At 42.0% G+C, this 27,804-nt stretch overlaps 2 protein-coding genes across 2 annotated transcripts in view; both read right to left on the bottom strand.

The window, feature by feature from the left end:
- The window catches only part of LOC127533172 (uncharacterized), a 173,980-nt gene that overhangs the window by 59,436 nt on the left and 86,740 nt on the right, over positions 1-27,804 (bottom strand). The gene's annotated exons all lie outside the window — the stretch shown is intronic.
- saraf (store-operated calcium entry-associated regulatory factor) lies at positions 343-27,680 on the bottom strand. Its single transcript, XM_051945688.1, has 7 exons — positions 27,305-27,680; positions 16,766-16,944; positions 7,192-7,390; positions 4,746-5,015; positions 4,032-4,179; positions 3,814-3,908; positions 343-3,272 (listed from the first exon to the last, which is right to left on the bottom strand). Exons 1-7 carry the CDS (start codon positions 27,369-27,371, stop codon positions 3,247-3,249), a joined length of 984 nt encoding a protein of 327 aa, XP_051801648.1. The 5' UTR covers positions 27,372-27,680; the 3' UTR covers positions 343-3,246.

Below are 27,804 nucleotides of genomic sequence, written 5' to 3'. Positions count from 1 at the left end.
CTCATTGAACAGGCAGTACTGTTCAACTCTCTCCACGTACGTTGTCCAGTCCTCCACCGAACTATCAAAATTGTCCATATGTCCCAGTATTCCAGATATTTTCCACTTCTTGACGTCCATTCACTGTGGCTTTGGTCTTAGCAAACAAACGTCCCCACCTCCTGCTAGCTTGATCACCGTAAAAACTTCGGGGTGAGCAGACGGAAAAAAAAAAACGTCCCCAAAAGTCTCTTTAGTCACCCAGTGCATCTGTCGGGTTCATCTTGAATCTTGTCGCCAGTTTTTTTTTTTGTTATGTTTATTCCCTTAACATAACCTTTATAAAGAAGCACAGACTCGCGATAAAGTTCAACAGCTTCTTTACTGAACGACTGCCACATTACAATGTCACATATTACTCCGCTGGCTAAGCACAGGTAATACCATTTTTAGGTGTAACATAAAATAGTGCTATTACACTGTAAATATTTTTTAATTATTTGTTTAGGTGAATTATTATTTTAATATCAATACATAACAGCCAGCTTGTGGAAATGGGTTGGAATGCAAAATAATTAATTTTGGAATAAATATTGTCAATTAGAGCGTTGAAACATGTTCTACAAGCAGGAAAAATGCAGCTTTTTAGCAGTTGTCACTGTCTCCCGCAGTTTCATCACAACAAATAAGATTAAAACATCGCAACTTTTATTGCAATTTTTTAGAAAAGCTGCCGAGAATTCAGGCATTTTCGGCCGCAACAATCGTCAAAAACGCCCGCGAAATCCTGGAAGGACTGGTCTATGCTCCCAACCTGCCTGCCAGCGGCAGATGGGTCCCCCCATATAAAAGTCGGGTTCTGCTCAAAGTTTCTTCCCGCGAAAGGGTTTTTTTCTTGCCACTGTCATCTTAGGGCTTGCTCTGGGGTTATGGGTTCTGTAAAGCATCTTGAGATAATTTGAACTGTAATTAGCATTATATAAATCAAATAAAATTGAATTAAATTGTGCTATTTAGGTTTCAAAAATTATTTGTTCAATTTGTGTGTGTGTAGTTTTGGAAAACCCAGTCAAATTTTCCAACTGAGTCTCCTGAAGGCCAAAGAACCATTTTCATTTTCAGGCAAGTCAGTCAAAATGTTTAAGATCCCCTTCTATTGTTTGCCAGTTCATGTTCATTGATAATAGTGTGCAGCTTTTTCATTTGCCATTTCCAGAACGCTGTGTTTTGGCTAGAGGTGTCCAGGAGTGGTCCCCAACCAGCGGGACGCGGACTGGTATCTGGCCGCACAGAGAGAATGAAGATGATTTAATTATAGATTTTATTTCTGGTGAAGGCTGCAGGGTGTTTTATTTTGAAAAATAACTAAATTGCCTTCCTGTCGCTTCTGCCTGGGCTTGTTTACCACACTTAATGTTAAATGAAGCTGCCAATCTGCCAAAATTAATTAAAAATATAAGTATCTGGAGAACTTCTTTTAAAAGAGGGACAGGCTTGATGCTGAAAGAAGAAAAAGTAAGTAAATATTTATCAACAAGTAATTTATTTATTTAGGACTCTTTTAAAAAAAATCCATCATCATTTCTACTCTGCCAAGGAATGCACCAAAGTTGTGGGACGATTGGGGTACATTTGTTTGTCTGTCTGTCTGTTAGCAACATTACTCACAAATAGACCAATGGATTTGTATAAAATTTTCAGGGAAGGTCAGAAATGACACAAGGACCAAGCGATTAGATCTTGGCAGTGATGCGACTTATAGCCTGGATCCACGGATTTGTTAAGGATTCCTGTATCATTGTGATATAGTGGCATGCCATCACTGTAACTATGACAACAAATGAACGCTACGTCAGCTTCTTGCTGACGATCAAATGATAGCGATCCTACTACCAATCCATGGCTGCGGCCTTATCAGGATTTATCTGTCAGAAATCATACAAGGAACATCCAGATACTGTTTTACTGTGAAATTCAAATCTGTTTATTAAAGTCTAAATATTTTTCTGTCATATCAATTTCCTTGGAAAGTTTCTCCATTTCACAGCAAGAACATTACAGTGCAAGTGGGTTCATATAGAATGTGCTGTCTGTAATCATTACAGTACCTATGAAACTATGGCAACGGGTAGCTTAGTAACAATGAAAACAGCACCCTAAGTGGCTGTAGTAAGATCAGTTACCATAATCCATCCACCCATTCTCTATACACCGCTTAATCCTCATTAGAGTCACAGGGGGGCTGGAGCCTATCCCAGCTGACTCGGGGCGCAGGCGGGGGACACCCTGGACACCCAGTTATCATCATATATGGACAGAATTTTCATTGTTTAAGAAAACTTCAACAAACTGTGGAAATGTTCCCATATGGGTGAAGTCAAACACACTGCAGCATTTTCGTAGGCAATTTTAAATCAATGTCATCCAAATAACCAAAATATTAACTGAACCAGTATTACTCCATCTACATCAGTTACAAGAACATTAACTGTATAATATGATACCACAATATACGGTTTTGTTTTGTTTTGTAACTAGCCACTAGACAACAGGAGCAAAGTAGAATTCCTGAAATTCAATAATGGCTTTTGTTCTTGATTAATGACCCCAATATTTTCTATGGCCCAATCTGGCTGCCCCTATAAAACTTTCTAGAAGTGCCACTCAGTCGATAATGGACTACGGCTTGTTGCTGTTTTCTCCCAGGTGGAAGTATCATTGTGTGGTTCACCAGCAGCAGACATTAGAGCCCTTCAAAGGATCGTCAACATCGCCCAGAGGATCATCGGCGGTTGCCTACCTTCTTTAGAGGACATATGTAACTCTTGCTGCCTTAGTAGAGCAGCAAACACCGTTAAAGTTCAATCTCATACTGGAGACATAAGAGAACTGAATGCAATTGGATCTCTTTCTTGGATTAATGGCCTATCTCTTACATGTATCAACTGTAACAAATGTACAAAAATCACCACTCTGAATGAATAAGGTTTGGCTTTATCATTGTCTTTTTAAGTTGTGCATTGTGATCCATATTACTGTAAAGTGAATATGCACGTCGTTCTTACCATCAGTGGTCACCTACATAACTAAACTGAAGAATCTTAAAATGGATGGACCAGGGTTGTGCCTCTGCTACAGACTGGCGACCTGTCCTGGGTGTCCCCTGCCTTCGCCCGAGTCAGCTGAGATAGGCTTCACCCCCCAACCCCCACCCCCACCCCATCCCCACCCCATCCATTGTAGAGGAAGCATCCTCTTCCACAGCCTCTATCTTCTCTTGGTTCCCCCAAAACCTGACAACCAAACAAACAGAAGTGTTAGGGCTAACTAACCGCAGCATTATTCTTTAACACCAGTTAGCAAGAGGTAATGCTTAAAAAATGACCACTATTTTTCAGTAGTTTTCAGCTAAAAGTTGTTGTAAATGTGTAAATGCCTCTGAAACAGCTTTGTACAACAGCAGGGACTACATGGGAGCCTTTAATAATACTGCTCATTTGGAAAGGGCGATATAAACATCCTTAATTGTATGTACTTTAATATTAAAGCAAAATCCAGTTCAGTCAACAAATGTCTATGGTCTCAGAGAGTATGCTGTTATATTGTCCAACTGTAAAAGTCATAGTCATAATCATCACATCCTAGTCAACATAGGTTTCCTTCAGACAAAGTAATAAAGGGCAAAATGTCAACTAAATAATAATAAACATCAATTTCAATCCTTTTATCAATATCTAGTCAGCACAGCTATCTAATATTATATCAGTGGTTGTAGAAAAGGTTGATGATATGTGCAAACTGACAGTCTTGTCTGTTAGCTGACAGTCTTGCTACCTGAGGTGATGCGTGTCCCAGAGGAGGATGGGTCCCTTGCAAGAGGACGACTGCTGCCAGTGTCACTGTAGTACTTATAGTTGTAGGTCTGGCTTCTGCAAAATAAACACAGTGGAAGTCACTTGAAGAATCGGAGTAAAACACAAGTGGAATATGTTAGAGTTGCGTCTGTATTCTGTATTTTCCACTCTTCTTTCTCTCTCCACTGCTTCACTAACCTCTGGTGACCAAAAAGATATCCTAGCACCCCTCCCGTTCCAAGACCAGTCCAGAAGCCCCCACCTGTGCTGGAAGCAGCCTGGCTTCCTGGGTACTGTTGTTTGTGACTACTGTGGAAACTGTAGCCTGGGTGGGCACCAGGATAGTCTGAACACAAAACAAGAATAGACCCAAGATTTGAGATTTGGGTGAGGGAGTTGATAACTTATTTTGTACTACAACTGTACTACAGTAGACGGATGAAAGAAAAGATGACAGTCGTGAAAGTCCTACCATATAAAAATATGTATTTCTCTGAGATTTGAAGGAAGAACATGCAGACCAGAATGCTTGTCATTACTTTATTCAAAGGTAGTTGCTAGAGGTACGGACCCGTACCCGTAGCCTGTGGCCTACGGATACGGCACTTTCCATTTGCCAATCAGATACGCGAGATATGGTCACGTGACTCCCGGTAGATGCTAGAGGAACAGACCCGTAGCATCGGTACTACAGGTACGGACCCTAAACCTAACCCTAACACTAACCCTAATCTTTGCTTACCTTTCAACAGTTTGCAGTGGTTAGCAGCTTCTTAACTCGCGAGACTCGCGTACGGGTCCGTATCTGTCTGGCAAATGGAAAGTGCCATATCCGTAGGCCACAGGCTACGGGTACGGGTCCGTATCTGTAGACACTACCTTATTCAAATGGCTCCATTCTGCATCAGCTACCTGTGAAGTCAGGTTTGAAACCTGGGGGGGGTGGTCCTGCCATGGAGCCATGATGACCCTCTCTGGTATACCCTGCCTGTTCCCCATCTTGCACCGACCTGACCGTGTTGTCACTGAGGAACAGTTTGTAGATGCCAAAGGCTAAGAGCAGAAGCACTGCAACAATAAGGAGGTCTGCAGAGTCCTCACTGCCTGGGTGGTTTGAGCTCTGATGCCGATGCCCATTTCCAGAAAAGCCATTAAAGATACAGGAGGCAAATCCACCAAGACCTGAGTCAGATGAAGAGAAAAAGAATTTCAGCAGGAAATTGTGGAGGAATTGCTGCTACTATCATCCTTTGTATCATACTGTATGATGTTACAGCCAGCTTAATGAATAGTATCTGTTAATTTATTTTACAAACGGAAAAGCTGCTGAAGCAAGGAGTACAAATACATTCATTTACAGGACATACATGCCAAAAACATTAAAAAGTGGCTGTCTTTACCTCAGTGATCTCACCTCCAAATGTAGTAAAGGAAAATAAGAGACTTTGTGCAACTTATGATGTTACACAACAGGTCCTGACAGGTGAGCAGAGTTTTGTACTGACTTACATCAGCGCAGCAGAAAGAACTTTTATGACACATGTAGCATTGACTCTTGACAGGGTCTTGACTTTCTGATAGCACCAGACTGTATATAGTAATGAGAAAAACTTTGACTGACGTAACCCATTGGTTTCCTAAACAGGTGGTTCAGTCTTGCAACTCCAGCCATTGTTTAATTGGCAGTGCCTAACTGCTCTTAATTCCAGGCTAATCCCAAAATAGCCAAGGCAGTTCAGCATAAGTGGAGCTGAGGCAGTCCATGCAAACACCTCTGGGTTATAGACTGCCCCATGACAGCACCCACTATGCCACTTACAGTTTTTTTCGATTGCTAAGACACGTTGGTCGAAACTGAAGTCACATGTTCAAAACTCTTAACACAGTCTGCAAAACAGAACTCCACATGGACCGAACTGTGAATCACTTTCCATTGCTTTCACACAAAATGCCTTCAGTGACCACAGTCACCAAAATTCATGAACTCTTTTTTTCAGTTACTCGTTCACCACCTGCAAAACACTAGACTTTTACAGCACATTTTTCAAATGCTAACACACTTTGTTCAAAACTGTTAAAACCACAATCAAAACAGAATGATGGGGGGGGGGGGGGGACATGGGGAATTTCTGCTGCAGCCACACTGAAATCTAAGGAAAATCACATCAAAGTATTGACAATAAAAATAAATCTAAAAAAATATGTAATTCCAAACACAGCTGAGTGTAGCTGTCAGCTGAAAACCGATTCAGGCGATCTGTGTTTGGCCTCATCGGAAACCATATAAAAAGAGACACTCAGAAAGGTTCTACCTACAGTGCATCGCGAGAAAAGACATCAGATATGATGTGGAAGGAAACATGAGTCCAAATGCAGACGACAGGGTGTGAATGTTACAGTATGCATGTGTTGTTGGTTTTTGAATTTTATCTCTTGATTTCTATTCAGCTCCCTGAATTCTGAGATTCTGCATTTTTTTGTTGACAGTAGACTTTCTATTTTTTGCAAGGTCTCAAAGTCCCTATGCAAACGCAGAGACAATATGTAAATGTTGTTGAAGTAAGTTTCTGCATTCCGGATTCGTTCTCGTTGCAATATATTACAGTGATTTAGAACACTCAAAGTGCAAAGATCTTATTTTATAATAAGATTTATCTGATTTATCTACATAAAAAGAAATCATTCAAACTTTAAAGATTAAACTTTATTTCATGTAATGCTCTCTGTTTTTGGTATTTTGTAGTTTAGTGTGCTCAGCGTGACAGTGTTTGTTTCCAAAGTGAGATTATTTGCTGGTGTTGTGGTTGAATGAGCTTATTTTGAAACATGAAGTGTTTTGTTGGTGAGAAACAGTTTTGGGGATGAGATTATCTGTTTAGCTGAGATGCATGATGGAAATGCAGGCTGTGTTAAGAGTTTTGAACATGTGACTTCAGTTTGGACCAATGTTTGTTAGCAATTGAAAAAAACTGTAAGTCGCCCCACCCTTATTTCTGCACCTCTGCACTTCAATCCTTGGCACAATTTAAGCATTTGAATCATATCCATCCCAAATCATGAACAGACATATTAGCTACAGTGACAAAAGTCCTTTCTTGCTGTAAACACTTTTATTTCTCCTGTAAAGTTGTCTGTTTTAACATGGGGCTCTATGGTGATTGACTCACTTTTGGAGCCAGCTATAAGTAGAACTCTGCTTTTTGGCACTTCTGCATTGGCTACATTTTTAACCCTGCAGACTGCTGCTTAGGTTTCACTTTCACAGCAATTCCACAAATATCTAGGCCCTGTGTGAAGATTTAAAAAAAAAACACATTTCATCCATTATCAGTTCTTATTATCATTTCCATCCTCCTACCTCTAAATCCTTTGAATTCACAGTTGGAACCCCAGCTGCCTTGAGCCCTCCTCTTAGCCTCATTGGTCAGTTCCAGGGTGTACTCGAGTCCACACGAGCCTTTAAGTATGTAGGCATCAGCAGGATGACTGTAGCCCTCACAGCTCACCTCAGTGTGACCAAACCGGTACATGTTGTCCATATCAGTCTTGCACTCCCACTGTGATGGGAAGGAAGCAAAATTAAAACCTGTGCATGCATCACTCAGGAACTTATCCAAATATATCAAGTATGAAGGTTCCTCATGCTATTATTACACATACACTCACAGTTTTTCCTCTGATGTGCAACTCTATGTCTAAAGTGAAGAACTTAGTTTTTTAATCACATTTAAGTATTTTTAAAATTCTAACTTACAATACAGTAAGTCACAACTCTGACACTGGGACAAGATAAAGAAAAGGCTTTATTAGCAGCATTGAGAGGCTGCTATGGCTGCTGTAATGAGTCCTCTTTGCGTGTGTCCCAAACATTTAAAGTGGCTAGTGTGAGAAGAAGGCTGAGATGAAGCATTACTTGTATGAAAATTATTATTCAATATGTCAAATTTTAAAACAGTTGTGACTTCTAAAAATTAAAAACCTAGCATCTATACATTTTCGTCATCTTCTGTGTCATAAATTGGAAGACGTTCATACTATAGAGTTGGATAAAGTAGGCAGAGTGGGCTGAAGCACTTGCCCTTTTGCCCCTTGATGCCCAAAGTACCCTTTTGTCAAATCTGTTTTTAAAATTTTATTTTATTTTGTTTTTTATTTGTAAGTGTGTGTGTGTGTGTGGTGTGTACTTGTTTCTGCTATACCGGTGGGGACTTTGACCTGACTATTTGCTATAAAGGTGGGGACTTGTCTTACGGTGGGGACCTAAAATGAGGTCCCCACGGGTGGCAACACCGTTTTCTTGGCCATATTGTTGTTAATAAAAAATGTAAAAGTGCAAAAACATTTGTTTAGGGTTAGGCATTGATTTGGTGATGGTTAAGGTTAGGGTAAGGGTTAGGAGTTAGATATGAATGGGAGTCAATGGTAAGTCCCCACCGGTATAGAAAAACAAACGTGTGTGTGTGTGTGTGTGTAAAAGTCTTTGAGGCCCAAAATAATAAATAAAACAAAAATCATAATAATTCAGATCTACCCTTGGTCGGTCACATGATCTACGTAGACGTCCTTCACTGCTCTGAGGTGTCCAGATGTGTCCTGTAGCTCAGCGCTAGTACTTAGTCTAGAAACCGGAGACCCAAGGGAGGAGTTCAACAACTGATGGTCCAGTGAGGACGTTTTGCAGCAGCATTCATTTGTGCATGGTGTGTTGTTGTAAGATGACTGACGAAGTGAAGTGAACATCCTGTCTGTGCGTCTGACTCTGCACACACCTCTCATAAGTTATAGCCGCTAGTTAACCACACACCTTCTGAGAGGATAAAGTATGCCAGGCTTCTTTTTGTTTCTGTATGTTTCTTTTGTCATGGGCAAAGTGCATCAGAGAGTTGTATTATTTTACTGACAGTGAGTTGCAGTGTGTTTCCTGTGTTTCTAAAGGCAATGAGGCATAGGTTATGTTATTTCACTAAAATTATGTACATGCATTTTCACATAATTTTTAACTATTTGCATTGTAAATACAATAACCATAATAAGTAGAAGAATTTGAACTGTAATTTTCTCAACCTCTCATTTAAAGATATCAGTAGTTGTTTATAACATTTCTATATAGAGACAAATTAAATACAATACTCTATTGTGAAGCATGGAGATATGAGATCCCAGAATCTGCCACAAGAGGGGGGGCTCTGGCAAGCATAACAGCTGAATAAGGGAACACAATGTTATATTATAACCTGAAATTTATAATCAAATTATGTCATAACCCAATGAGTGAGATTAAACTAACCAAAATACTCACTTTTATATAATCTTTATTTGAAACAGTGTAGAAATCAAAAGAGTAACTTACTGTAAAAGGTGATGAGTTGATGATTTTTGAGAACTTGTCTTTTATGTATAATCTTTATTTGAAACAGTGTAAAACTCAGATGAGTGTTTCACTGTAAAAGGTGATGTTTTCATTATTTTCGAATACCTGTCTTTATAATCTTTGTTGAAGAAATAACCAAGTAAGAGCAGCAATTCACTGTGAAAAGTGGGGGTTTTGGTTAGCAGAGGAAATTGATGTTTCAAAGGTTTTTATTACTATGAAAATAAAAATGTTTTTAAGGTTTTTGATTACTGTAATACTGAGATGTTTACAGAAGAGTCTGATCAGCCTGTAAAACCAAGAGGTTATTAACTTGGTAATGAGGCGAGAAGTAAAGAGCTAAAGTGAACTTAAATCAAATATTCACTGTAAGGGTCAATAGGCTCTGAATAGACAGGTGATTTTTAATAAGTCTGTGCCCATTGTGTAAATGGATGCAATGGGATGTCAGTGATAATTAGACACTGACATCAGCTTCTCCTATTTCCCGGCCGGCAGCCTGCTGTCAGGATCCTCTCCTCACCCTATTCGTACCTGACATCCCAAATATTCCATCTGTCTCCCTTCTGTTTTTCTCCCTCTTTTTCTCTCCTCTGTGTCTCCCTCCTTTTTCTCTCCCTCTCGTGTTCTCCTCTCCCTCTCTCTCTGCTCTCCCTCCTCAGCGCTTCACCTGAGTGGGTGTGGCCTCACAGCTGCTACCACTCAGGTGATTAGCTTCATCAGGAGACCCAGACAGCTGAAACTGATTGCCAAAATTACACCTGCCTCAATAAAGACCGGCTGAACCATCAACACCCTGCCAGATCGTCGAACTTGACTACCTAACTCCTGCTGTCCGGGTTCTCACCTGCTCTGTCACCTTGGGACACCCCCGTAACCCATTCAGCCGACTTCTTTCTCCCCTGGACTCCCGGCTCCACTTTCCCTGCGTCTGTTTCCCCACCAGCTTCCCTCCTTCATCTGCCGCCAGCTCTGGAACTCACCCATCTCCATAAATCATTCCTACCACAATAAAAACTGTTTTATTCACCCAGCTCTGGTCGTGTGGCTCTCTGCTCGGGTCCAGATTCCTGAAATCGTGACAGAACGATCTGGCCAACAACAGGACCCGGAAAGCCCAATACCAGGGTTTGGACCAAACCTCTTCCCCCACAGCCTTCGTCAACCCTGCCTTTGGAACCCTTCTGCACAACTCCTCACCGCGCTTCCCGATTTCTCAGTCAGCATGTCAAGTTTTGACACTTCCTCTCCCTTCTGGGGAACCTGACTAGCAATTAAGTCATCTTCCAAGAGGCAGAGTGGACCCCAGAGGAGAGGGACTCAGTCCCCACCTTTTTCCATCTCCTCCCGTGAACTGTGTGATTTTTTTGTTGGACCGAACCCTTGGTTTGCCTGCCCCCAGCTTCGCATATGACAGCCAGCCCAGTCCCCTGAGGACCCACCGGCTCCAGCCCAGTCCCTGAGGACCCACCGGCTCCAGCCCTGTCCCCTGAGGACCCACCGGCTCCAGCCCTGTCCCCTGAGGACCCACCGGCTCCAGCCCTGTCCCCTGAGGATCCACCGGCTCGAAGCCTGTCCCCTGAGGATCCACTGGCTCGAGGCCTGTCCCCGGTGGACCCACTGAAACCGGCTCGGCCCCCAGAGAGGTTCCGCCTCCGACGGTTCCCAGTCCGGCCACCTGTGGACCTTCGTCGGCTTGGCCATCAACCTTCTGTTCGGCCCCTGGGCCACCCTTCAGAGCGGTCCCTCCTGTCTGTCCGGCCCCTGGATCGCCCTCCGGGGCGGCCCCTCCTATCTGTCCAGTTCCCGGGCCGTCTGCCGGAGCGGTCCCTCCCGCCTGTCCGATTCATGGGCCACCCTCCGGAGCGGTTCCTCCTGTCTGTCCGGCCTCTGGACCGTCCTCCGGAGCGGTCCCTCCTGTCCGTCCAGCCCCCGGGCAGTCCTTCGGAGCAGTCCCTCCTGTCCGTCCAGCCCCCGGGCCATCCTCCAGAGCGATCCCTCCTGTCCGTCCAGACCCCAGGCCGTCCTCCGCAGCAGACCCCCCAGTCTGTCCAGTCCCTGTGTCGTCCTCCGGAGCTACTCCTCCCACCAGTCCTGCCCCAGTCTGTCAAGCCCCGGTCTGTCTGGCTCTGGCCCATCTATCCCCGGCCAGTCCGGCCTTCGGGCCGTCCCCCTGAATGGACCCTCCGGCCTGCCCAGCCTCCGGGCCACCCTCTGCAGCGGACCCTCCGTCCTGTCCATCCCCGACCTGTCCGGCCTTCAGACCGTCCCCCTGAGCGGACCCTCCGTCCTGTCCGTCCCCGGCCAGTCCGGCCTTCAGGCCGTCCCCCAGAACGGACCCTCTGGCCTTTCCATCCTCGGCCGGTCCAGCCTTCGGGCCGTCCTCCAGAACGACCCCTCCGGCTAATCCAGTCCAGTCCCGTCAATCCAGTTCCCCTTCACTCCCACATAGCCAATTCTCCAGTCCAGTCCAGCCAGTTTTCAGGTCCAGCCAGTTTTCCAGTTCAGTCCAGTCAGTTTTCCAGTCCAGTCCAGCCAGTTTTCCAGTCCAGTTAGCTTTCCTGTCCAGTCCAGTTAGTGGGTGTGGCCTCACAGCTGCTACCACTCAGGTGATTAGCTTCATCAGGAGACCCGGACAGCTGAAACTGATTGCCAAAATTACACCTGCCTCCAGATTCCTGAAATCGTGACACCTGCTCTGGGTTGCAGATGGAACAAATACATTAATAGAAAATTGAGACTGAGTGGAAGGGCCCAAACAGTTCAGAAACAAGTTGTTTTGGTTCCTCAGAACATGGAGAGCCCAAGTGATCAGTGAGGGGGAGAAGTGCTCGAGTTGGGAGGGGGAAACGTATGCTGCAATTGCGTATGCAAATTAAGTATGCTGTCATTGCGTATGCAAATCGAGTGTGCTGTCATCGCATATTCAAATTCTGAAGGGAGCAGTAATGTTATAAAATGCACCTCCATCCATCCATTCTCTATACACTGCTTTATCCTCACTAGGGTTGCAGGGGGTGCTGGAGCCTATCCCAGCTGACTCGGGCGAAGGCAGGGGACACCCTGGACAGGTCGCCAGTCTGTCACAGGGCTACATATACAGACAGACAATCACACTCACATTCACACCTACGGGCAATTTAGAGTAACCAATTAACCTCAGCATATTTTTGGACTGTGGGAGGAAGCCGGAGTACCAGGAGAAAACCCACGCATGCACAGGGAGAACATGCAAACTCCATGCAGAAAGATCCCAGGCCCACCCCGGGATTTGAACCGGGGATCTTCTTGCTGCAAGGCGAAAGTGCCAACCACTACGCCACTGTAAAATGCACCTGTTGAAAAAAATTTGGTGGAAGTTGTTGCAAGGTAGTTATTCGTTGCAATCCAGACAACAAAGGATACAAGCAGATCAAAATCTGGACTGGACTCTCTCCACTTCCCCCTGGGAACGGTGGGCCCCAGAGGCTTGATGGTCTTCAGGCGAGCAGACGGCGGTGGCCACATCGACTGCTCTCCCCCTCCAAATTACTTAATCTGAGTGATTATTACTCTACTTATATAAGAGCATAGCTTCATTTATAGGTCATGTTTATGTAATTGAAATAATATTAATGTTTGATTGATTGTTTGATGATTGATGCACTATTGCTACGCCCCTACTGAAATATTATAATAAACATTTATCCAGCAATTAAAGTTAACCCTTTAAGCTGCAGTCAATTCCAGCCATTTTCAGTCCAAAAAAAAAAATCGCTAATATTCTATTTTTAAATTAAAAAAATGACGAAAAATACAGGGAATATTGGACACGCATCGCGAGGTGCATTTCCTTGAAAACGACCGATTCGGGGATTTTATACCGACTTCAGGACATATTTTGGACAAAATAGTTTACTGGCTTGTGTTGTCTGGATGTAAAAGGTTGGATTATGGCCGTTTTTTGTGGAATCTTTTTTTCTGTGTGTAATAATGAACCCGGAAATGTGAGTCGCGCTGTGTGCGTTGAAGCCGTGTATAGAGAACGGATGGATGGATATTCGTTTTTGTCGGACAAATGTGTTTTTCTCACCCGCTGTGGTAATCGCATCTGAAAGTGGTATATACCGGCGGATTCATGGGAATCTAAGCTTTCCATCGGCGTATAGTGTTTGTATAATCGCGTTTGCAGCCGTCGGACATTCTTGAAATTCCTATGCAAATTAGTAAGTGTACCGCCGGCGGGACACTGAAGCGCACTGAAGCGCAAAGGGTTAACAGATTGGAAATTCAATTTATCTTTATCACAATGATTAATCACATCTCTGGTTGTAAAAAGTCAGGTTAATGTGTGCATTACAACTAAAAAGGTTCTGAAAGGTTACCCAAGTCTTTGGGACCTTGGGTGACCTTTTTTCAAGGTCTCAAGGTCTTTAATCTTTATTAGCCATTTGTGCATAAAACCAACAGTCCAGACACATTGGAACTCTTGTGCAGGGGCTCTCAGAGTCACAGTTTAAGTAACAAAACTTAAGATAAGAAATCGCTATACAGAAGGAAACAAAAAATATAGATATGTATAAGAAATAAACTTAAACTTATCCCTGGAGTTTTATATTGTCCTAACCTCAAAACTTTAACTTAGCAACTTACCAAGCGCCAAATCCATAAAGAGGAAAGCTGCTGTTAACAGACGTGACTGGTAGATTAATTTAACCACTCAAAAGTGGCTACTCAGTGAGATTGATTATCAGAGGAAGCAGGACAGGCGTCTGGATGAAGGCAGTGAGCAGCTAGGTGAATTTCTTCACTGACCAGCTTAATCGTTCCTCAGAATCCCACCTGGGTAAGATCCCTCTGGGCTGCAGGAACCTGACCCATTAGAAGGAGAGCTGGTGTAGTAATTCTCTGACAATTAATTCAATTAATTTAGGAGACAACTGGCCTTCGGATTCAACAATGCATAAATATAAAATACATAACTTTTATAACTTTGTTGTCTTGCGCAAAGTGGAGAGTCAAACTGAATAAATCAGCACCATGGAGCAAATCCGTGGCTATACAGTATATGTCTTGAAAAGGTATAAAATTTAAAAGTACTCCAGGAAGAGTAGCCACAGTTAAACAGTCCAGTGTCTAATGGTGATCTAAAATTCAACTTCAAAATAATAATTTGTCACAAATACATGGGCTGGACAGTGGCGTAGTGGTTGGCACTTTCGCCTTGCAGCAAGAAGATCCCCGGTTCAAATCCCAGGGTGGGCCTGGGATCTTTCTGCATGGAGTTTGCATATTCTCCCTGTGCATGCGTGGGTTTTCTCCGGGTACTTCAGCTTCCTCCCACAGTCCAAAAATATGCTGAGGTTAATTGGTTACTCTAAATTGCCCGTAGGTGTGAATGTGAGTGTGATTGTCTGTCTGTATATGTAGCCCTGTGACAGACTGACGACCTGTCCAGGGTGTCCCCTGCCTTCGCCCGAGTCAGCTGAGATAGACTCCAGCACCCCCTGCGACCCTAGTGAGGATAAAGCGGTGTATAGAGAATGGATGGATGGACAAATACATTGCGAAATGTTGCTTTTCTGTACGGCTCAACATACATATGCGAGCAGACATTCTCTCTATAAAGAACTCTGAACAAAAGTATGTTGAGAACCAGAAGGACCAACAGCCAGCTCAATGATGTACTTCACATCTCAACCACGAGACATACTCCTGACTGCCAGCTACAGAAGCAAAGTGCAGCATCACTTTCCATTACAGGTGAGTTCAAAATATACATAGTTTTCATGTGTTCATAAGCCCGATTGCTTAATAAATTTAGAATTTGAACAAACATAAGTTGATGCCCAATATTTTTTTTGCTTAAGAAGCTTGAAATATCCACATTCCTTATTTCTCTTCTTGTCTCTCCCTGCATACAGGACTATGAAGGGGGATCACCTTCAGCTATCACGAAGAGAATGACTTGGCAACCTTTCTGGCAGGTCATTTCATTGTAAAAAAAAAAAAATTACAATGAAAATCCATTAATGGAGAGCTGTGAATTTTTTTTTCTTCAAATATCTTAAAATTTCAAACATGATTTACTTACATTTGATTGATTTTACTGCCATTAATGCATTAGAAGTGAGGCAGTATACTTCACCTCTAGTGAGTGGCCCAATCCTTTGTATATTTTCGGGTATGTGGCTCACAGGAAAAAAGTCTGGACACCCCTGATGTAAACTATGTCATTATTTGGGACAATATAAATACATTTGAGCTAAACTGCATGACTTGATTCACTGTAAAAAAAAAAAAGTCAGTAAATTAAGACTGGGACTTTAATGCGTTAATTAAGATCAATTAATTACAGACCAAATAACACAATTAATCACACCTTTCTCAGTTTCTTAATTTCTGGCACACCTGTAACACTGATGTACACTCAAGTCCAGTAGGTGGCAGTAATGCACCTAAACGCTGTTTTAAACTGTTCGCCAGCCACGTCTAACATACACAGGACACACTGAGTGATGTCAGCGCACAAAAATGTTTGGTGAACAGTGAGATCACACTGAACTTGTTGGGCAGAAAGTTCTCTTTTAATAAACTTCCTGATTGCAGCTTGGATAAAAGCATGGTTGTGTGCAAATTGTGCAACAAAGAGTTTTTTTAATCACCGCAGATTTCCAAGCTGACGGTATCACTTCAATGCAAAACAAGCTGCTGAGAGCATGGACACCAGAGCTAAAGCTATGTGTCTACAGCGCCATATTTTTCTCACATGGAAACGCGCCACATATAAATGTCACCCGCTTGGTTGATATGCACTAGTGGGCCATTAGGTGATCACATGACAGCCCTTCACACTTTCAGTTCGGTAAGATGTGTTGAACCAACATGACGGCTCGGTTGCAGAATTTCTCTTTTTATTACAAAAATTGTTCAGCGAAAAGTGTTTCTGAAAGTATATGAATCGAGAAAGTTGCTGAAAATGTCCTCGTTTTAGTTTAACGACAGCTAGTTTAGAGGTTTAGCAAAAATTTTGTGATGCATCAGACCTCCATTCCTCATCTCATTAGCATAAATGAAACCCCTTTCTGCAAATGACCTCCGCAGAGACACACCACGACAGTCCTGGTACCGGCAAACATTGCAACCATCCCATAATAGACCACTTTTCAACTACACCGAAAGTGCTTGAGTTTACCAAAAGTCTTAAAAGGTTGAATGTAATTGCTATAATTTGACTTCAATTTTGCAGTAATCAGTGAATGTAGTATACAGATGAAAAATGCAGATAAATGAACAACAAATAATTTTGTTGTTTAAATTCACGTATGTATTCACTGATTCAGTAGTCAATCAAAATGTATTTAAATTAAAAAAAACGTTGCTTAATGTGCCAAATACCGCTATTTGACAAAAATGTAAATAATCACAATAAATTAATTACAAAATCTGTAATTAATCACATTTTTTTACTCACCTCCACCACTACAGTAAACCAATAGTTGCAGCCCTACATTTGGCAAACGTTATACTAAATACACCTCATCTCTCAGACCTTGGTGCCCATCCGCACCTCCCTTCTCACCTGTACATCCACCCCATCCCAGCCTTTGTTGAGACACTGGACCACCTGTGGGATGAAGACCTGGCAGCCTGCTGAGCCTCCGATACACTTCAGCTGAAGAATTGGGCTGGAACGCCTCGCTGTAGTGTAGCGATTCTTGTACAGAGTCAATGCCTGAATGTCTCGCAGCAGCACACTATCTATGATGGAGAAAGAAGAAAAAGATTGGTTTTCCTCACAAAAATATGCATCAGTCTGTGTCAATTCTGACATAACTCAGAAAATATGTTGCTGCACTGTCTTAGATTTTGTTCAGAGTTTAAGCATCTGTTATTTGGACCCCAGAAATAAGTTCTATAAAATATTCTGGCTGAATTTAGAAAACTTCATATTTTCAGACCATATTTTTTCCCACCCACAAACATCTTACCTGGGAAAGCATTTTAAGAGTTCAATCTCTCCAAAAGTATAACTCCCAGAATGAATAAATTTGGTGAGGAGACAGACAAAATTTTTTCCAGTAAAACAACATGTGTTAATAGCTCCAGCAGAGGCACGTGTTTATTGACTGGTCCTTGAAAATTGAAGAAATCACAAAGTTTTCAAACAATCTTTCTGCATGCAGTTTGCATGTTCTCCCTGTGCATGCGTGGGTTTTCAAAAATCCAAAAATATGCTGAGGTTAATTGATAGGTATGAATGCGAGTGTGGTTGTTTGTCTGTATGTCGCCCTGCCTCAGACTGGCAACCTGTCCATTGTGTCCCCTGCCTTCACCCCACATCAGTTGGGATAGGCTAAAGTCACCCCAAGACCCTAATGAGGATTAAGTGGCATAAAAATAATGGATGGATAGTTTATACATTTAATAGGCCTGTCACGATAACAAATTTTGCGTGACGATAATTGTCCTACAAATTATTGCCGATAAACGATATTATTGTCAGTATTATTTTGAGATGTTTTTTTCTTTAAGGTAATGATAATATATGGCCTAATAATGCAAGTACACCATGTCAAAAACAATAAACTTTTATTTCTCAAGACTGGAATGTAAATTGAACAAACATAATAAATTAAACCAAAAAGAATGAAAATAAAATAGCCTCAGTCTCTTTTATCAAAACCTGCATTTAAATAATATTCACAATTACAACCAATAACAAAGAATAGACCCTGTCTCTGTTAAGAAAATAAAAACATAAATAAAAACTACACTTAAGACACAATTAAAACTAAATAAAAATATAATATAATGGAGTATCAAGTCTCTGTTAACAAAATTGCACCTCAATAAATAATTAACATTGGGTGTTATTCCTTAACAGGTAAACAAGAACAACAGGTAAACAAAAAGGTGCAGACTAGCCACAGGCCAAATGCAAATCTATAGCCACTTTAGTTTGGCAGATTCCGAGCAAGGAACACCAACATGTTGACCTTGTCTGGTTTAAGGCAGGATCTCTCTGGTGTCACAATGTTGCCAGCTGTGCTAAACATTCTCTCTGAGCTGGTGCTTGTTGCACAAATGCAGAGGTACTTTTGTGCCAACTTGGCCATCAATGGATATCTTTTTTGATTGTCATACCACCACATTAAAGGATCAGAATATGCATCAAGTACATCTTCCTGGAGGAATTTGGTCAGCTCTGCGTCAGCCTGCTCTCTTTTTGGAGCCGTAGCCCAGACCTGTCCTGTGAGTTGAGCTCTTCTGTTCTGAAGAAGGTCACTCAGCCTCTTCTTCTTTGTGGGTGCAGGAGGTTCATCCTTATTTCCTCCAGCTGCAGATCTGCTGCAGCTCACACCACTGGTACCTTCTCCACTTCCTTCTGGCTCTTTTAAGTCCAGCAGCTCTTGTACAAGCTGATGTTTGACATCATCCAGTGCTCCTTCCTCTTCCATGGTGCCACGATACCTTGGATCCAAGATGGTGGCCTTTCTTAGGAGGACTTGGATTGCTGGTGAGCTGTATTTTTCAGTCAATACCCTGCATATGTTTTGTTTAACATTAGCTGACAGTCCAGTGTCATCAGGGCTTGGAGAGAGAAGGTCACCTTTAATTAGTTCCAGCACAGGCTTAACTGAGGACACTGTGACATATTTTTCTCCTGAGAGGACATCGGTGAAATCAGCCAGTGGCTTCATTGCTGCATTGATGGACTCCAATACGGAAACATCCTGCCAGGTTGGGTTGAGGTGGCCATGTTTTCTGTCCTCAACAAGGACACGTCTTATGGCTGGCAGCTGTTCCAGCACCCTCTCGACCATCTTCTGTTTAGTACCCCAACGTGTGGCAACATCCTGGAGAAAAGATAATGTTTGTTATTATTTCAATAGTGTCTTTTTCCATTCCCACTGTTAACATATGCGCACACACACTCACGCAAATACACACTTATGCACACACACTGTGCTATATATCAACTATCAATGAATTAAATATCACTCACCAGTATTAGACTGTGTCGGGAAAGGTTAGTGTCAGCCTGTGCCTTCCTCAGGTCTCTCTTCTTAATCCAACTCAGGTTAAATGTGTTCACCAAATTTCTACAGAGTCCTATGGCACGGGCTGTCCGGTCTTTGTCCCAGACCATGGGACACAGCAAGATGGAGGCTGTGCCCGAAGCAATTAAGCCAGGTCCAGCCAAGATTCCTTATTGCTGCCACAATGTTTGCACCATTGTCTGTAGTGATGCAGACTAATTTGTCCTCATCCAGTCCCCAGTCTGCTAAAGCTGACTTAAGGTTTTCTCCCAGGATGTCAGCAGTGTGGTTCTCTGGCACATACCTGGTCTCTAAGCACTTGGAGGACAGGGTCCAGTCAGCAGTTATGTAGTGTATAGTTAAACTAATGTAGGGGGTCATGTTTGAGCTGGACCACATATCTGTGGTGGTGGAGTAAAATGCAATGTTTTTGATGTCATCCAATACGTCTTCTTTCACTCGGTTAAAGAGTCCAGGGATTGCTTTTTGTGATATGTATGTTTTACCAGGCAATTCGTACTGTCTGTCAAATGTGTGTAACATTTCTCGAAATGCTGGCTTTTCTACTGTATTAAAAGGTTGCATTTCTTTGGCAATATAGTGAACGACGCTGTCTGTGAGCATGCACCATTTAGCGCTGGTCTGTTTATATTTACTTTGCCGACCAAAAGCCTCATTAATGGTTGCCTGTCGGGACGAAGGCTCCGCTGCACCTCGAGTGGCCGTTGTAACTCCAAGTTGGGAAAACTGGAGTGGGTGGTTGTGCCTGAGATGAGCCTGCATGTTTGTCGTACTTCCCTTCTTTGTCGCCACTACTTTCAAACAAATACGACATATCGGCTGGTCCGTGTTTATTGGCTCACCTTTGTAATTCGGTTTAAAGCCGAAATATTGCCACACTGGGGCTGTGGCATTCGGCTTACAGACCAGCGCTGTCGTTTCTTCTGCCATTTACGTTTGCTAACTTTTTACTCCTTTTACCTTTTACTCCTAAGCGTTAGGGGCTTCGCCTCCTCCAAATGAGACAAAGACACTGAGTGAGTGACAGGAGGGTTCACTCATTACGTTTTTTTCCACTATAGATCCAGGTGTCAAGACTAATGCACAGAGTGAACCCTCTCTTGTCATCCAGCGTGGTTGATAGCTCAGAGGAGGAAACAAACATGATGCCCGCACATATTAATTTATCGAGGCCGACAAAATTATCGAGTATGTTTTTATTTATTGTGCGGTTAATTGATTTAATGATTATCGCGACAGGCCTAACATTTAATGAAAGTTTCACAGTGTGTTGGACATGCACTCTCTGCACCGAATTTGCATAAAGTAAAAGACAAGTCTACGCAACCAGCATGCAGTAAAAACAAAACAAAAAATAAAATAAAAACAACAGAAAACATCCTGTATTGTACCGGTACCAAAAATCAAATGTCCGGCTGAACTAAATGACTACAGACCTATTGCCCTAACCTCACACATCATGAAAACTCTGGAGCGGCTGGTTTTACGTCTACTGAGGCTTGAGGTCAAAGACATACCAGATTCTCTGCAGTTTGCTTACGAAGAACACATTGGAGTGGATGATGCCATCCTCTTCATGCTTCACCATGCCCTGTCTCATCTGGAGGAACTTGAAGTTTATGTGAGAATTATGTTCTTTGATTTTTCAAATGCATTCAACTCCATCCAACCCACCATCCTCAAAGACAAGCTCACAGAGATGGGAGTGGATCCTTCCTGTGTTTCATGGATCACAGATTACCTGACAGGAAGGCCGCAGTTTGTCAGGCTGGGGAACTGTGTTTCTGGGACATTAATGAGTAGTACTGGGGCTCCACAAGGAACAGTCCTGGCTCCATTCCTGTTCACTCTGTATACATCTGACTTCAAATACAGCACTGAGTCCTGCCACATTCAGAAATACTCTGATGACACTGCTATCGTGGCATGTATCAGAGATGGAGATGAAGCTGAATACAGTGATCTGATAAGTGCCTTCAGTGACTGGAGTCACAAAAACTGCCTGCTACTCAACACCTCAAAGACAAAGGAAATGATCATAGATTTCCACAGATCCAAACCCCCTCTTCAGCCAGTGAACACTTGTGGCGTGGACATCGAGATGGTGACATCATATAAATATTTAGGTGTCCACCTTGATAATAAGTTGGACTGGTCTACAAACGTAGACTTCATCTACAAAAAGGGCCAGAGCCGACTTTATTGCCTCAGCAGACTTCGATCACGAGACATCCGCAGTAAGATGCTGCAGATGTTTTATCAGTCTGTGGTAGCAAGTGTCCTGTTTTATGCTGCAGTCTGCTGGGGAGGCAGCATAAAACACAAGGATGAAGGCATCTGAACAAACTGATTAAAAAAGCTGGCTCTGTGGTTGGAATCGCATTGAACACATTGGAGGATGAGGTGGAGAGACGGGCACTGAGCAAGATGGAGGTCATTCTGACAAAGGCCATTCTGGATCATCCACTTCACATCTGCCTCAATGAACAATGAAACATCAGTGGATGGCTCGTATCCCTACGCTGCAGGACAGAAAGATTTAGAAAATCTTTCTTGCCATCAGCAGTCAGGCTATTCAATTCAAAATTAAACAGATAAGAACCCTGACAACTGAATTTCCCTTCGGGGATGAATAAAGTGATTCTATTCTATTCTATGCAACGCGGTGCGTTTCACATAGACAATAAATGGATGCAAGAAATTGATGGATCCTATGGACACGTACCTTTAGCTATGACAGTCCTAGTCTATACAAAATAAATATAAATTAAACAAAAACATTTTTGTTGTTTGAGTTCATGTGCATGTGTATTTGATTCAGTTGTCAACAAAAATGTATTTGAATTGAAAAGGTTTGCTTTGTGTCAAATACTGCTATTTGACAAAGATGTGATTAATAGCAATCAATTAATTGCAACGCTTGTAATTAATTAGATGCATTTTTTTATCACATCCCACCACTAACACACACACACACATACACACACAGACACACAAATGTATGTATGTCCATCCATCCATCCATCCATTCTCTATACACTGCTTCATCCTCATTAGGGTCGCGGCGGGGGCTGAAGCATATCACAGCTGACTCGGGCGAAGGCAAGACAGGTCGCAGGGCTACATATACAGACAAACAATCACACTCGCATTCACACCTATGGACAATTTAGGGTTACTAATTAACCTCAGCATATTTTTGGACTGTGAGAGGAAGCCGGAGTGCCTGGAGAAAACCCACGCATGCACAGGGAGAACATGCAAACTCCATGCAGAAAGATCCCAGGAAAGCCAGGACGAACCAGGGATCTTCTCGCTGTCTGTGTATACACACGTGGACAAAATTGTTGGTACCCCTCAGTTAAAGAAGGAAAAACCCACAATTCTCACTGAAATCACTTGAAACTCACAAAAGTAACAATAAATAAAAATTTATTGAAAATTAAATAATCAAAATCAGCCATCACTTTTGAATTGTTGATTAACATAATTATTTTAAAAAACAAACTAATGAAATAGGGCTGGACAAAAATGATGGTACCCATAACTTAATATTTTGTTGCACAACCTTTTGAGGCAATCACTGCAATTAAACGATTTCTGTATTTGTCAATGAGCGTTCTGCAGCTGTCAACAGGTATTTTGGCCCACTCCTCATGAGCAAACAGCTCCAGTTGTCTCAGGTTTGATGGGTGTCTTCTCCAAATGGCATGTTTCAGCTCCTTCCACATATGTTCAATGGGATTCAGATCTGGGCTCATAGAAGGCCACTTTAGAATAGTCCAACGCTTTTCTCTCAGCCATTCTTGGGTGTTTTTGGCTGTGTGTTTTGGATCGTTGTCCTGTTGGAAGACCCATGACCTGCGACTGAGACCAAGCTTTCTGACACTAGGCAGCACATTTCTCTCCAGAATGCCTTGATAGTCTTCAGATTTCATCGTACCTTGCACACTTTCAAGACACCCTGTGCCAGATGCAGCAAAGCAGCCCCAAAACATTACTGAGCCTCCTCCATGTTTCACCGTAGGGACAGTGTTCTTTTCTTCGTATGCTTGGTTTTTGAGTCTATGAACATAGAGTTGATGTGCCTTACCAAAAAGCTCCAGTTTGGTCTCATCTGTCCAAAGGACATTCTCCCAGAAGCTTTGTGGCTTGTCAACATGCATTTTTGCAAATTCCAGTCTGGCTTTTTTATGAGTTTTTTTCAGCAGTGGTGTCCTCCTTGGTCGTCTCCCATGAAGTCCACTTTGGCTCAAACAACGACCAATGGTGCGATCTGACACTGATGTACCTTGGCCTTGGAGTTCACCTTTAATTTCTTTGGAGGTTGCTCTGGGCTCTTTGGATACAATTCCAACGATCCGTCTCTTCAATTTGTCATCAATTTTCCTCTTGCGGCCACGTCCAGGGAGGTTGGCTACTGTCCCGTGGGTCTTGAACTTCTGAATAATATGAGCCACTGTTGTCACAGGAACTTCAAGCTGTTTAGAGATGGTCTTATAGCCTTTACCTTTAAGATGTTTGTCTATCATTTTTTTTCGGATGTCCTGGGACAATTCTCTCCTTCGCTTTCTGTTGTCCATGTTCAGTGTGGTACACACCTTTTCACCAAACAGCAGGGTGACTACTTGTCTCCCTTTAAATAGGCAGACTGACTGATTATGAGTTTGGAAACACCTGTGATGTCAATTAAATGACACACCTGAGTTAATCATGTCACTCTGGTCAAATAGTTTTCAATCTTTTATAGAGGTACCATCATTTTTGTCCAGGCCTGTTTCATTAGTTTGTTTTTTTAAATAATTATGTTAATCAACAATTCAAAAGTAATGGCTGTTTTTGATTATTTAATTTTCAATAAATTTTTATTTATTGTTACTTTTGTGAGTTTCAAGTGATTTCAGTGAGAATTGTGGGTTTTTCCTTCTTTAACTGAGGGGTACCAACAATTTTGTCCACGTGTGTATACACTCTTGATGTGTTCACTGTCCAGACCAGGTCTAAACTGTTCTTCCTCGCTGACTTACAGTGTTGCAACAAATTAAAACAGCCGTATTTTGTATTTTGGATACAAAAAGCTAGAGCAAAAATCCAACACTGTGGTTTTCTATTAGCTAAATAATACATTTCTACATTCAGGTTTTAAAAACTGAAAAACAAAAAAACAACGCAGTGTGTTGGTTTTTCAGATTTTATTTTAAAATGGAAAAACATATGGAGTTAGAACAGTCTCATAATCCACAAATGCACACAGAAGAATTCACACATGTGAACTGGGATTCACAAATGTAAACTGCAATCCACAAATAAATTAAGAAAGTTCACAAATGTATTTCTGCATTCACAAACTGCTTTTGTGTGTGAATCTTTTTTGAGACTGCTCTGCCGTCAGCTCGATCCACAAATGCATTTTTTTCAACACGGAAGTTTCTGTAGCCAATCAGATGTCTCCCTCCTTTCAGCCAATCACAAAAACTCACCCCACGTGGGGGTGGGTGTACTGTTCAGCCAATCATATGAACGCGTCCGCACAGCATTATACTTCACCGTGTCATTGGGCTGAAGAGTGAAGCTGCCCGTCGGAGAGACCATGGCGTCTGATGGGGACAATAGACCCTTTATTTGTTTACAAACATTGTGACGTTTTTTGTGGCCAGGGCTTATGCTGGAGGCAAAAGCTGAGCGAGAAGTCAAGCGGGACTGGGAGTATATAGTTTGCGCTGGGAGTTTGCAGCGCAAACTCGAGCATTTTTAACCCGTTAAACTTCAGTGTACCGCCGGCGGTACACTTACTAATTTGCATAGGAATTTAAAGAATGTCCGAAGACTGCAAACGCGAATATATAAACATTATACGCCGATGGAAAGCTTAGATTCTCATGAATCCGCCGGTATAAACCACTTTCAGATGTGACTTCTCGCTCAGCTTTTGCCTCCAGCATAAGCCCCGGCCACAAAAAACGTCACAATGTTTGTAAACAAATAAAGGGTCTATTGTCCCCATCAGACGCCATGGTCTCTCCGACGGGCAGCTTCACTCTTCAGCCCAATGACACGGTGAAGTATAACGCTGTGCGGACGCGTTCATATGATTGGCTGAACAGTACACCCACCCCCACGTGGGGTGAGTTTTTGTGATTGGCTGAAAGGAGGGAGACATCTGATTGGCTACAGTAACTTCCGTGTTGAAAAAAATGCATTTGTGGATCGAGCTGACGGCAGAGCAGTCTCAAAAAAGATTCACACACAAAAGCAGTTTGTGAATGCAGAAATACATTTGTGAACTTTCTTAATTTATTTGTGGATTGCAGTTTACATTTGTGAACCCCAGTTCACATGTGTGAATTCTTCTGTGTGCATTTGTGGATTGCAGTTTACATTTGTGAATTCTTCTGTGTGCATTTGTGAGACTGTTCTAACTCCATAAAAACAAGTCGTTTTTCCATTTCAAAGAAAATGACAAAAAACAAATAATTGGTTTGTTTTTTTTGTTTTTTCGTTTAAAAATGAAATCCAAAAAAACGAAATCAGAGAAAGAAAAAAACGCTGCAGTTTTACAAATTTTAAGGTTTAAACAAACAAAAAAAGCCTTTTCCCATTTGGAAGCTACTGGCAGAACTGGAAGTCAAAGCGAGAACTTGTGGCGACTTGACTTCACTTCCCTGTCTCAAACTCTGCACCACTTACTGTGAAAACAAGATGTGTTTGTCTTATTTAAAGTGAGTAGGCGCATCACTCTGAGAACTCATGATCTCAGCGTGAACAAAATTGTTTTAATGGTCCAAGCAAGTATTTTTAAGTATTAAAATGTCAAGAACTCTGGTGACCGCTGTTCCAGTTTAACTGACGATCAGGTTAGAACATCACCTATCGATGGTTAAAAGAAATGTCTCTAATGTTATTTCTGGATTCCATCGTTTCCTCTCACCGTTCATAATAATACATTTTTTTTTTTTATTTCGCCAGCACATTTCCTTTTACTGTCTGTAGGTGATATTTACATGGATATAGACTTTATTCAGCAGTGATGCGGACGTTTTTCGGCGAGCTCTTCTTTATCTAGTATCTTAATTTCACACACAGCCAGGTCTGGTATGGCCAAATCTGCTACGAAACATCTGGAGACGAAAACTATCACCAGTTAAAGTGGAACACCGGCACCAATAGATAACATCCTGTCATAAACTTTCGTCCATACATCAGACCTGTCTATAAAACACACAAAAGTGAAACATAACATTCTACAGTTAATAAAGTATGGCACTGAAAATATCATATCTGGTTAATAGAACAAATTACAGCTCGCTCCAAATCAGCATTAGACACAACTGCGTCTTCTTAAATTGTTCTCCATGCAGAACCTCCTGACTCTTATTATGCACTCTATAATATAATATAATATAATATAATATAACATAATACAATGTAATATAATACAATATAGAGCAATGTGGAGCTCCATGATTTCTGTGTGAGTTTTGTCACTCTCAAAGAGAATGAAATTGGAGAAGTGTTCCATTAAAGCCATTCTAGATGTGTTCACGATCAAGACCAGCTCTTAACACTTCTTCCTCACTGACTTCCGGTGTTGCAACAAACTACAACAGTCGTATTTTGTATTTCGGGTTAAAAAGCTAGAGCAAAAATCCAACACCGTGGTTTTTTCCATTAGTTAAGTGATACATATCTACATTTAGGTTTTAAAAACCGAAAAACAAAAAAAAACAACGTGGTTTATTGTTTTTTTTTTCGATTTTATTTTGAAACGGAAAAACGAATGAACGAACTATACACTGATTCGAACCACACACGGATTATTTTTTTAATTTGTTACTTTTGATTCGTAATGTTAATGGGCACTAGAAAATGTAGAAAGAGAATGCTTCTCGTTTTTAAAAACTGGTATTTCGTTTTTTACATTTATTGGGACAGCTAAAATATATTTTAATATATTTTAAAGGCTGTGGACGAAAGTCGCCTGGCTGATGGCAGCATTTCTTAAACTCCAGCCATCACATGGAAAAGATACAAACACAGTTAACGCAAACAAAACCTACCGTCATCCCAGCTCCTGATGCATCCCAACAAACAAAGTTGTAACACAGCTGTAACAAACATTTTCATGTCTCTGCTCTGTATTTCTGGCGGAGGTTTGAGATCCGTCCGTCTTCTCACGGCGTCATTACGCGAGAACAAGAAGACGTTTTGACTTCCGTTGGTACGTCAACTGTTTTGCTGCCGTTGACCAATGGAGAACGTGCACGATTGCAGCATGAACAACAACCTCGTATGAAACGGTGGTCTGGACCGCAGGGGGCAGCAGAGACAAAATGTATGCTGTAACATTTATCCATCTATCAACCCAATATTTATACAATAGATATGTATAGAAGATCGTATTTATGATCAATACACCTTCACCCTTTTACTACGACAAGGATCACCGGTGACACCGCGGCGTATGCGTATTTCAAATTACCGGAACTCCTCGCTACTTCGTGCAATTTTTATTATTCAAACTGCCCCTGAAAGCTGTGAAACTGGGATTTCTGGTGAT

This window comes from Acanthochromis polyacanthus, chromosome 3, assembly GCF_021347895.1.
Source record: "Acanthochromis polyacanthus isolate Apoly-LR-REF ecotype Palm Island chromosome 3, KAUST_Apoly_ChrSc, whole genome shotgun sequence".
Classification (NCBI taxonomy): domain Eukaryota; kingdom Metazoa; phylum Chordata; class Actinopteri; family Pomacentridae; genus Acanthochromis; species Acanthochromis polyacanthus.
This window is presented reverse-complemented; position numbering and strand designations above follow the sequence as displayed.